The 11,547-nt window shown below is 43.8% G+C and overlaps 2 protein-coding genes across 3 annotated transcripts; one reads left to right on the top strand and one right to left on the bottom strand.

Moving 5' to 3' along the window:
* Positions 1–482: 482 nt before the first annotated feature.
* LOC117737542 (nuclear cap-binding protein subunit 1) lies at positions 483–7,652 on the bottom strand. Its single transcript, XM_034543581.1, has 23 exons — positions 7,390–7,652; positions 6,469–6,557; positions 6,264–6,364; positions 6,020–6,176; positions 5,811–5,918; positions 5,396–5,517; positions 5,230–5,299; positions 4,634–4,849; positions 4,430–4,527; positions 4,271–4,334; positions 4,063–4,173; positions 3,798–3,862; positions 3,621–3,683; positions 3,465–3,539; positions 3,240–3,343; positions 2,987–3,109; positions 2,789–2,891; positions 2,137–2,230; positions 1,943–2,046; positions 1,733–1,850; positions 1,503–1,646; positions 1,189–1,302; positions 483–1,099 (listed from the first exon to the last, which is right to left on the bottom strand). The coding sequence occupies exons 1-23, from the start codon at positions 7,424–7,426 to the stop codon at positions 986–988; spliced, it is 2,394 nt and encodes a 797-aa protein (XP_034399472.1). The 5' UTR covers positions 7,427–7,652; the 3' UTR covers positions 483–985.
* Positions 7,639–11,526, top strand: LOC117737550 (thiosulfate sulfurtransferase/rhodanese-like domain-containing protein 2). 2 transcript variants are annotated; one of them, XM_034543600.1, is made up of 10 exons: positions 7,676–7,721; positions 7,893–8,017; positions 8,771–9,060; positions 9,224–9,332; positions 9,457–9,576; positions 9,731–9,836; positions 9,990–10,105; positions 10,299–10,457; positions 10,558–10,696; positions 10,813–11,526. In XM_034543600.1, the coding sequence occupies exons 2-10, from the start codon at positions 7,919–7,921 to the stop codon at positions 11,019–11,021; spliced, it is 1,347 nt and encodes a 448-aa protein (XP_034399491.1). In that variant the 5' UTR covers positions 7,676–7,721; positions 7,893–7,918; the 3' UTR covers positions 11,022–11,526. The 2 variants fall into 2 exon arrangements, with proteins under 2 accessions (XP_034399490.1, XP_034399491.1); XM_034543599.1 differs by having other exon boundaries at positions 7,639–8,017.
* The last annotated feature ends 21 nt before the right edge of the window (positions 11,527–11,547 follow it).

Genomic DNA, 11,547 nt, shown 5'->3' with positions numbered 1-11,547 from the left:
TGAAACATTAACCGTCACAATTAATGCCAGATTCCAACGCCGGCACATCTGAACCGAACGGAGACTTCCGGCGTGTTGCACCGGCTGCTTTGCCAGACGTAATTACTTAAAGACCGTTAATCAAAAACATCTGATGTGGGAACCTCTAAGTTCACCATGTTCTAAATAAACATTATGAAACATGTTAAATGCAGTTTGAATGGTAACGACTTGCCCACGACGTAGAGGTCAAAGGTGTTTTCAACATTTTACCTTGATTATACATAATATACGCAACATAAAATCCTTTATACGGCATTACGAGTTACCAATAACTAAAAACAAAAGGATAAAATATACATATGAAATTAAAGAAATTAGAATAAATAAAACATCTGCTGGCTCAAGCTTTGAAAATGCAAAAAAAATATGACTTAATGCTCTGGTAAATCATAACAGAAGAAGATTGATTTGACTTAGAAAAAGACAAGACGCAAACAGACTAAAGAGATAAAGACTGGAGAGTTTTTAATTATTTCCCAATTCCACATAAAACAAATGTAAAAAAAAGGTAGAGCGCTCTCCAGATTCAGAATCGAGCCCCGCCTCCCAACATCATCATCATCATCATCATCATCATCATCATTCCTCCAGCTGCGTCTGGACAGTTAAAAAAAAAAAGACCCATTCATAAGAATACGAGCAGGATGTAAAAATGAACAGAATGGGGAAACCCAGGCTAAAAATAAAAACAAAAAAAGGGGAAACGACTACAGCAAATTAATGGAGGCTTTCGTCAAACTCTTGTTTGAATTCCTACTTTTTGAAAGTCCTCAAACTAACGAATGGCACCGAACACACAAAGGAAAACAAAGAAATGAGGATATTCTTGATGCAAGAGCTGGTAGTTTCTAATGTGTAGGTTTAGCACAGGTACTGTGTGAACACAAGCACACATTTCATCCAATTACATGTGCCAGTGTGTGTGTGTGTGTGTGTGTGTGTCTCAGAGCTGGAGGGCACAGAACTGCTGGTACACGGCCAGGATGTGGTGGTCGAGCTCTGCGGTGAACAGCAGGTTCTCCAGGGTTCCCATGTACTGCTGGATGGTCACGTGGTGCTGCGGAGACGAGGAGATCAAACGTCATCGAGAGGGAACACGCACAGCGTGATACCGCAGCGTGTGTGTGTGTGTGTGTGTGTGTTTACCATGAGAAAGACCTGCTGCAGCCGCTCGATGCAGTTCTTGTACCAGGGCGTGCTGATGTCCACGCTGCCCGTCTCACAGCGAACCAGATGCTCCGTCAACAACATGATGAACCGCTGAGGGAGACATTAATTAATAAAGGGGCATTTTAAAGAATGCGAATTGTTGTAAAAGTCACGTTTCTATGACGACGGGGCAGAAATAGTACAAAAGATAGATATTGGAGATCCTTTGAGTTTAAAGTCTGGGTGCTTATGTTAATCTGGTGCTAGAATCCTGAGTGTTTTGTTATTGACGTGGTTCCTTGCGTCGTTACCTGGAAGATGACGAGGAAGAGGTTCTTCTGTTCGCTCTGGGCCGACTCCACCTTCTCCTGTAGCCGATCGATCTGCTCCTCCAGCTGACCCTCCTCATCCTCGCTGTTCTTGTCCATGTCCTCTTCGTCCCCGCTGTCCTTTTGCTGTTCAACAAACAAAGAAACAAACATGAAGCCCCCCGACTTTAACCAACATTAAATCGTTAGCGTGCGATGACGGATGACGTTACCCTCTTATGCTGCTGCTTCTCCAGTTTGTCCTTGGCCTCCTCCAACTCCTGCTGGATCTTCTGGACGTGTTTGTTCATCTTTCGGATGGTCGAGTGCAGAATCTCCCAAACGAAAAGTCTAGACGAGGGAGAAGAGAGTCGTTTTGGGGTTTTTTTTAGAGGCGGGCAGAGATGAAAAAGACGTTAAAAGTGTCGGTTTTCCCGTCTCACCTGGTGAACTCGTGGGCCATGTCCTGAGAGAAGAGCCAGTTGGCCACGGCAGCACAGTCCACGATCTGCGTCCGAATCATTTTGTCCACCAACACCGCGATCATCTGTGACGCGGCAAAGACGCACAGCCAGGTTCACTGAAACGTTCCAACTCCCCGCTACGTTAACATGTCGCTCGGTGAGCGTTTGCGTACCTGCGGGTGATTCTTCCACGCTTCGTAAACCACCTTGAGGATGTGCAGCTTCCCCTCGTCGCGCTCCGTCAGGGCCTTCAGGATCTCATGGAACCTGGAGGGGCGAGAAGCAGGCGAGGAGACCGGGCGGTGATCAGACTCGTGTGATTGTACAAATAAAAGTTTATTTAGATATTTAGGCTGGTTTTTTACATTTTATTTCAGCACCAGATAAAATAATAATAATAATAATCCTTTATTCGTCACACCGCGGGGGAACATGTGCAGTGGAAAGTGAAACAAGAGAGTAGAAAAAAAAATTAATAAAAATAAAAATAGTCAAACAGTGACGGTAAAATCAAAAAAGTAAACCGAATTTATTTATTTTTAAAAAAGCTAGAAAATACTATATAATCAAATATATAAATAAAAAAGTGGTGATTGAGAGGAATAATGTTGGATGAGAGTCTATTCATCGTTGTCCTACTCATTGTGTCTTTAATCTAAATTATTTGAGAGGACAAACCGGAAGAGAAGCCAGCCACACCAAAGACTACGGATGGAAACATTAAGCGTTAAAAAAGGAGCCGACCTGTTTTGACCCCTGGAGGTCACGCAGAGAAACCACAAAACAACTAAAAGGCTAGGAAGACGGTAAATGTGGGCAACTTACTTGCCGAGGGCACTGAAGGAGTGGCTGAAGGACTTGGCTGCCAGGTGGAGCAGAGTCTGCAGGAACACATCGATCTTCAGGGGGTTGAAGCTCTCTCCCTCATCTGGAAGGAGACAAAGAAGGGGGTTCTCTCTCCGAGAAACACACAAACAAATACCGGAAATGATGAAATAAAATAGAGGGAAAGGGTAAACGAACCATCGTCGTCTTCTTGGTTGGGGTTGGGCACGTCTTTGAGCAGGGTGAGGATCTCCTCGTTGGATGCCCGGTTCTTTATGGCGTTTCCGACAATGATGGATGCTTGGTAACCTGGCAACGAAGCTGTGAGGCAGGAGAGACATGTTGGCAGGTAAATATGTCTTAAATGATATGCTTGTGACACAGAGACCTGTTGGGGAAATAAATTTATCCAAATGGTGCTTGTGACAACAACAAAAAAAAGTGTTCTTACAAGCGCTCTCATCTTCGTATTTGTACTTAAAGAGGGGTTCAGCTGGGATGAGCGCCGCGAAGGTTGCAGGGACGATGTCCACCATCCGCTGATGGTATGAAAGTCTGCGGGGAAACGCACATGCGAGATTAATCAACTTCTTCACGCATCAAAGTTCTGACTCGTTACAGAAAACAGTCACATTAAAAAAACTAAAACATAAACGTGAAGGAAACGCTTCAATACCTCATACTCTTCTCCAGAACCTCTTTGACAAACTTGGGCTTAGGCTTCTCCAGATCCACGGTCAAGCAGTCAGACCTTTTAGAGGGGACACGTCAACTTTAATATCAGTAACCAGCTGCTAGGAAAGCTCTCTCCGTCCACCACAGGAGCACTCACCAGTCATCCCAGCTCCATCGAAACTGGAAGTTGCTCAAATGATGAGAAAACCAGTTGATTAGTCTGGAAATGAAAAAAAAAAAAGAAAAGACAAGGGAACCGGTAAATCAAAAGACAGCTCTCCTCCAGTGACGGTCTCTCACTCTACAAGTAAAAGTAAATGTGCCGTTAGATTACCGGTCTATGCAGCTGGTGTTCATGGTTTCAAGTCTCATGTACAGCATCTCTGTAGCTTGGGCCAACTGACAGGCGGGTGTTAAAGAAAGGCCTCCTGTGTTTAAAGATCCCGAATAAAACACGCCGTCTTACAGAAACAAGTGTGGAACACGTTTGTCTCACTGATAATAAACACGGTTAACGCGCGGGATGAAAGCGGCCGCGATACACCCTGAAAATCGGCCGCTGCTGAGGTTGAACGCGGTCTTGAAAGACTCAAGGATACAACTTGCGGCAGTGATCCCGGCTGCAGCTTGCACAGCTCGATGAGCAGCGTCGTGTACATGACGTCGATGTGGGGCGGAGTCGGCAGCTGGAAAAGTTCTCCGAAGATCACCTGGAGAGGAAAACAGAAACAAGAAACGGATAAATATTATTAAAATCTACCCGGTCATCTTATTTTTCACTTGTAGAAAAAAAACTAAACTGCGTACCTCCACGATGTGATAGTTGAGCGGGATCTTGTTTTTCCCTGGATAGCTCAGTAACTGGGCAGCACTAAAAAACAAACAAACAAGGTAATAAATAAAAACCAGAAACGTCAGAACACTTAATTGGACTTTGACGGCCGCGCGATGAAGCTCGTTACGCACCACGTCTTCCTCTCCTTCCAGTGAGTGTGGATGATACAGTGCAGGTTTTCTTCGATGACGTATCTCTCCACAGAATGGCTGCCGGGCATAACGGGACCCTGAGCACAAAGGATGGTTGTACATTCAGCGACACTTTGTTCATCTAAAAGCAAAACGACGGGCGCTATATTTATTTTTCTTCCAAAGCTGTGCTGTGGCGTGTACCTCGGGGGCATCGGTGTAGTCGAACATGCGGAAGATGACCCGGGGCATGGGGTACTGGGCGTCGGGCATGTGGCCCGGCGGGGTGAAGGGGGGCAGGTTGTGCTGCAGGGCCTCACACAGCACGCTGTCGAAGGCGATGTAAGGACGGAGGATGTGGCGCTCCTGCCAGCGGTCTTTCTTGAGCTTCTGGATCTGGGCCCAAAGGCAGTCCAGGTACTGCGGAGGGCCACGGAGACAAAGTGTCACACACACACACACGTTGGCATGGCCTTCAAGTAATAACAGCCGACAACAACTACCGCCGTTTAATTTTCCCTTTTTCTGTCAACATCCATGCAAATACAGACAACTGTGATTTTCAGCCATTTTCAGAATAGATTGAACATGTTTATCTCCTTAACTTTAAATCAGCTTTGAACTCATCGTGCTAGTTATGCACGTTTTTGTTTCTTACTCTAGATTGTATTGTAATTGCTTTTATCATTTGTTTTTCCCGTGTACCTTTTAAAAGTGCTGTGCAAATAAAATGTAACATCATTATGATTATTATTATAACAATTAAGGGGATAAACGTAGCTCCTCCGCCCGTCTCTCACCTCCTCTTGTGGGTGGGGCTTCTCTGCTGTCCACACCTGCAGCATGGGGACGTGTGTCTTCGCTCGCCCCCTAGAAAAATACAGACCATCGTGACGTTAAGAAAGAGCTGATTGACGAAGGCCACGAAGAGACGAGGGCCGAGACAAATGGAGCCAGACGTCCTACTTGAGGTAGCCTTCGATCTGGCTGAGAAGCCGGTCCATCTCCACGTCCTTCTTCTCGTAGAGCTCCTTCCCGACCCACGGCAGACAGGACAGCACCACATACACGAACCAGTCGGACCGAACCTGGAGACGCAAACACGGCGGCTTACATAACAAGCAAAAGCGCTTCTCTTTCTGAATGTGTTGAGAATGTTTTACATTTAAAGTTAGCTAGTGTTTAAGACAAAGATTGCTTCTAAATTTGATGAGATTAACTATTAAATGGAGGTGCTCTCATTTAAAATTACACTATTTCTTTAATCTACTACTTCAGCTTCACGAATGTATTTACAGATTAATAAATGAGGTTCATGAACTCCTTGATTACCGACGTGTCGCAAATGAAATAGCACGATCACTCCTCCTCTCCCACGTACCTGAGGTACATCTTCCTCTTGAGTAACACTGACAAAGTTTTCAAACATGGCCACCATTGAAGGTGCAGCAATCACGTGGCAGTTGACCAGGTCGGACAGAAAACGCACCTACGAAAAGACGACAAAATGTTCAAAGTAAAAAAATAAATAATAATACCCAATAATCAGTTTAGGTGCGTAAAAAAAAAGAAAAAGAAAGCCAGTCTTACCAAGTAAACGGCTTCATTGTACAAGTTGTTTTTCAGCGTCTCCTTCAGTTGTCTGATCATCGCCTCCACGAACTCGCCCCCAAAGTTGTAGTTCCGGGCGTTCAAGAGGCCGACCAACGTCGTATAAACGCTCAGCTTCTCGGGCAGGATGCGGGCGCTGTCAAGAAAACACAACAACTCGGTGAGAAAAACAACCGCGGCGTCTTTGAAAAAGGGGCGAAGGCGAGCAGCGATGTGAACTTACACGGAGCATAAAATGCGCAGGATTTTGTTTTTGTAGTTTGGAAGGTCGGCCTCCAACACACCCGCCAGGCCCTCCAAGTTGCTCTCCAGGGACGACGTACTCTGCGAAGAAAGTTTTTTTTTAAAGTTTGTTTTATCTGGACTGCGGTGCATTGAAGACCAGCCAACCATTGACGATTGCCTTGGCGCCGGAGTCGCCTCTTTACCTTCTCCCCGACTCGACATATCAGTGACTCCAGGCGGTCTTCGATTTCGATGGGCTCCGAGGTTCTCCTCCTCTTATGTGCCTGACCTCCTGGAAGGGTGAAATAAACCGACCAAATAATCAAACACTGACTGGAATGAGATCCACGAGCTGAGAAAGCGACCTGAAGGGCACACGGATGGGGTTATCCACCCCAAAAACAAGCTTTGTATTATGACACACAGGCCAGGTCTAAAAATGTTTTTTGATTTTTACAACCAAATGTACATACAAAGACCTGAGACAATAGCTCAATTAACCTTGTATCGTTAACAAGAAGAAGTGTTAACTTAACACTCAATTTCTGGAGTGTTCATTCAAATTGAGTAAAGTGGGAAAGTCCTGCTCTTTAACTGGATACATAAAACACAATGCTAGCAATCAAACAGATTATTTTTGATTTCCATAGTTTATATATAATGCATGAATTTGGGCAAAAAAACTAATAAAAGCAGCCAGACTTAAATTCGTTTTTTTAGGGTGGATTTCCCCACCTTATTAACGGATAAGTTGATCAATAAGTACACGTTTAAATCAACATTGTGTCAGTTTATCACAAACAACCGCGTGGAGGACAGAACACAGTATATATTATATTATACGCAGTATATTAATAACTGCTCTCGTGTATTTATATTACGGTTTAACAGCAGTTAACGTAACTAACGTTTACCAGTTAACTGCGAAACCAAATACCAACGGACATTAACCGTTGTGGTACCCACAAGGAGACGGAAACCCCGTAGCCTCGTCAATTAAGTTATATTTATATATTATATATATATTATATATATATTGTTCATCTTTAGCGTCAGATTAACGCCACCAACGTTCGCTAGCCGTTAGCTGAGTAGCTCGCGATACACATGTAACGTCCACTGACCCTCATTATCGCTGTCGCTGTGTCGTCTTCGGGACATTTTCTTTTGTTGTTGTTGTTGTTGTTGTAACACTCCGCTTGATTCGACGAGGCAAAAAAAAGGATATTACACTTTGTTTTTAATCCAATAAGTCCGCTGAACAAGCTTCAATATCTCGTTCAGCCCTGGCCGCGGCTCGTAGTTGCCGAAAAAAAAAAATAACAGCGGTCGGATTCAAGTGAGGCACATCCGGGTCAACCGGAAGTTGCGCCGTTCTTTTCCGTCCGATGTTTACCGTTTTTTTTTTTTCTTCTTCTTCTTCTTCTTCTTCTTCTTCTAGTTCGATGTGTGTGATGTAAGTTAAACACTGTCATGTTTAAGATATTTAATATTTGGTCAATATCTTGTCAGCATTTAATATTTTAGTGACGCATTGCATCTACAATTTCAGACTACAACTTAGCTAAAGACTTGTTTTCTAGCTAACTAAGTTGGTAGTATTTTTTAATAATAACAAACATGGCAGCGGATGGAACACCTTGCGCAGACTTCATGGACTGGGAACTAGAAACGTCGACGTGTAATGGACTTAAACAGGAGAAACAACTGTGTGCCTCTCAAAGGAGGTGCTACAGCTTATGCAGGAGGAAGGTGAGTGACAACTTTACTTTAAATACATTGAGATGGAAAATATGAATATTCATTACATGCTATATAATATGATGCATTGCACACAAAGCAATTACAAAATAGAGCTAGGAGTATATAATGTGTAATTGTGGCGTTATTAGTATCTCTGTGTATGTCAGCTAACTAACAATAAATAAAAGAAATGCTTTATTATTATCTCAAGGATATGTTTGATTTTGTAATTTAGAAATAGTCACGTTACATAACGTGTACTGATGTTTATTGTTCAACTGTAAATTGTCCTATTTATGTATCTTGGTGGGAAAGTTGCCCCATATAAATACACTGTTATTATATACTATTATTATATACTATATTACAACACCTAATGGTCTGTAGTTTATATTTAAGCTGAATGTTCTCATTTTGGGAGTCAGGAATCTGAGCGGTTGTAAGGTGATTACTGGTTTAATTAACCATAATTACTATATATATATATATATATATATATATATATATATATATATATATATGTATGTATGTGTGTGTATATATATATATATGTATGTATGTATGTATGTATGTATGTATGTATGTATGTTATGGTTAATTAAACCAGTAATCACCTTACAACCGCTTAGATTCCTGACTCCCAAAATATATATATATATATATATATATATATATATATATATAATGGTATGTCCTTAATCCTACTAAAATGTGTTAAAGTAATCTGAGACGTTCAGTCACAGTTTCTTTCCTTCTTCACAGTCGTTTTCCGCCTTTGTGGCATCCAAGAGGGACGGCAGTGCGGAGGAAGGAAGCCCGCCTTGGCGCTGCTGTGGCCAGACCTTCAACGAACACTCTGCCGTTCACAAACACGCGGCTGGGACCCATGACGCTGAAATACGACAGCTCACACAGGCCGCGTACGAGCGCTCGTTAAGCCAGCTGGGAGAAGAAGCTGAAACGCAGCGGCGGACCGAGCGTGAGGCCGAGCCGGTGGACATCTCTGCCTGGATTCCTGAAAGTGGTCACATCTCTGAGGAGCAACTTCAGAAGTACTGGACATGCTATCCATACTATCCACGTCCTTGTGCTGTTTTTAAAGGAGAATGTCCATCTTAAAATCGTGTAAACAAAACGTAATTTATAAAATGCTCATAACAATATCTGCATTTTTAAATAGAAACTGATGTCTCTTAATGTAATTCTTCTTTTCAGGGGTCCAGGCAAGGTTCTCCTCTTTTATCGTTACTGTCCGGTGGAGGATCCACATGCCGTCCGTGCTTGGCAGGAAGCTTTGTGTGAGAAGCTCCACTTAACTGGCAAAGTGAGTACGCTCTCTCATCCTGTATCCACATGGGAGGCTGCAGGAAAGAAGAAAAAAAAGACCAACTTCTTTTATTGAATGTAACTAAATGTAGCTGTAAATGCGTCGCGGTCGTCTTCTTCAGGTGCGGCTGGCGACCGAAGGCATCAATGGGACGGTCGGTGGAACCGATGCGGCCACGGACCTTTACATCGACGCTATGCGCTCACACCCGCTCTTCAAGATGGAGAAGGAGGATTTTAAGGTCAGACACAATGTTGAATGATTCTGTTAACTGGAATATGCCAGTGTAGTTCAAATAAAGCACGTAAACATAGCCGGCTAGAAATGGTTTTTTTTCTTGAAACTGTTGCACTTAACTTCTTAAATGTGAGCATTACATGTGTGTGTGTTTTCAGACAAGTGATGGCGGCCCAGAGTGTTTCAAAGACATGAGGGTTGGGGTTCATAAGGAAATCGTCCCGATGGGAATGGATCCTGATGTTATTTCCTACCAGCTGGCAGGTAAAATAATATTGTGATGGTACAAAAACAAATCCTACCAGTGACCCGAATGCCTATAAGTCTATTATTTATTGTAGTGTTTATATATGTGCATGGTACAGGTGTTACTTTCTGGAAGAGGTCTTTTAACAGCTGATGGGTCTCTCCTCTCAGGAGATCATCTGGAGCCGGAGGAGTTTCATGAAGAAGTGAAGGCTCTGTTGGCGAAAGGGGATTCGTGCAATGACACCATCCTCCTGGACTGCCGCAATTTCTACGAGAGTAAAATTGTAAGTAAGGCTATATTAGATGTTAAAATGTGATTCTTTGTTTAATTTCAACCATTTGTGCTTTGTCAATACCCCCTAAAATACTATATTTAACATGTTACAGTAGAAAAATATACTTTCCACACAGTTCTCATCCTCAATCGGGACAAAATCCAGGTTGTGACGTGTGACCGTGATTGTTTTATTGCCCCAGGGGCAGTTTACTCAGTGTCTGGCCCCGAGCATCCGCAAGTTCAGCTACTTCCCGGACTACGTCGACCAGAACCTGGACCTGTTCAGAGACAAGAAGGTGTTGATGTACTGCACGGGGGGGATCCGCTGTGAGCGCGGCTCGGCGTACCTCCGCTCCAAAGTAACGCCACTTGTTCTGCATGTGAACTAAAAGGAATGCCACGAGGTCAAACGTGACCCAGCTCGCCGGACTGGCTTTTAATTTGTTTGTTTACTCGTAGGATGTGTGTAAAGAGGTTTACCAGCTGAAAGGCGGAATCCACAATTACCTGGAGCGATTCCCAGAGGGTTTCTATCGAGGGAAGCTTTTCGTGTTTGATGAACGCTACGCCATTTCCTCCAACAAGGACGTCATCTCAGGTTAGTTTGTGGTCAAAGACCTTCATCAGCATGTTGAGTAATATGAAGAAAGTACTAAATAAACACCTAATGGTCGTCTTTGTGTTAAAAGTGAATGATTCAGGGTCTCTGTTCAGACTGCAGGTACTGCGGCGGTCCCTGGGACCAGTACGAACTCTGCTCCACCGAGTTCTGCCGTCAGCTGGTTCTGTCCTGTCCCGCCTGCAGACGGGACGACGGACGCACCGCCTGCTGCCCCGCCTGCCAAACCAAAGGCCGGGCTCCGCACCACAGAGAGGAGTGCGAGTGCACTGACGGACGTCCCAGGATCCCTCGGGATGCGTAGCCAAACAGAGACGGTCACGATTTTGGACGTCAACGCCCGCAGCCGACGCGAAAAGGGGAAATTAATACCGAATGTGCAATTAAAGCTGCAAGCAGCGACGTGCGGGCGATCGCACCTTCTTCGCACGTTGAATGTGCCGGCAGGATGCAGGCTTGAGACGTTTTCCTGCATCCAGTGACGCTGGAAATTATGCTTTGCAAACAGTCCACCACTTCCTGTATCCACTGTGTGGCGCTAGACGACATGCGTCAACATGCTTTATGTTATGACACTGATAAAGACGGCTGGCCCGACGGTGTCGGTGCTCGGGCACTAACTAGAATTAGTGGAAGGTGCCTAGTTTGTTTTAAAAAAGTTATGAATTTTTAGATGAAGGGGTTTAAGTCAGTTTCATTGTTTCTAAGGAGGATTTATTTTGAAGCTAGTCCTCCGTGAGTCTGATATTAGAAGATACAACCATCTTTAATTGAGAAGATTTAAGAATGCATCTGTTTAATTAAATGATAAAAAAAAATAGCAAAAGAAA

This window comes from Cyclopterus lumpus, chromosome 10 (genome assembly GCF_009769545.1).
Source record: "Cyclopterus lumpus isolate fCycLum1 chromosome 10, fCycLum1.pri, whole genome shotgun sequence".
NCBI classification, from domain to species: Eukaryota; Metazoa; Chordata; class Actinopteri; order Perciformes; family Cyclopteridae; genus Cyclopterus; species Cyclopterus lumpus.
The sequence above is the reverse complement of the archived record's forward strand: the minus strand, read 5'-3'. Positions and strand labels throughout refer to the sequence as shown.

Bases quoted from the DNA above. Each gene is read 5' to 3' on its own strand.
- LOC117737542 (XM_034543581.1), bottom strand. From the start codon at position 7,426: ATGTCCCGAAGACGACACAGCGACAGCGATAATGAGG. The intron at 6,558-7,389 runs GTCAGTGGACGT...TCACCCTTCCAG, and splicing joins CAGCGACAGCGATAATGAGG to GAGGTCAGGCACATAAGAGG. The intron at 5,300-5,395 runs GTAGGACGTCTG...GTATTTTTCTAG, and splicing joins CAGATCGAAGGCTACCTCAA to GGGGCGAGCGAAGACACACG.
- LOC117737550 (XM_034543599.1), top strand. From the start codon at position 7,886: ATGGCAGCGGATGGAACACCTTGCGCAGACTTCATGGACTGGGAACTA. The intron at 8,018-8,770 runs GTGAGTGACAAC...CCTTCTTCACAG, and splicing joins ACAGCTTATGCAGGAGGAAG to TCGTTTTCCGCCTTTGTGGC. The intron at 9,577-9,730 runs GTCAGACACAAT...GTGTGTTTTCAG, and splicing joins TGGAGAAGGAGGATTTTAAG to ACAAGTGATGGCGGCCCAGA.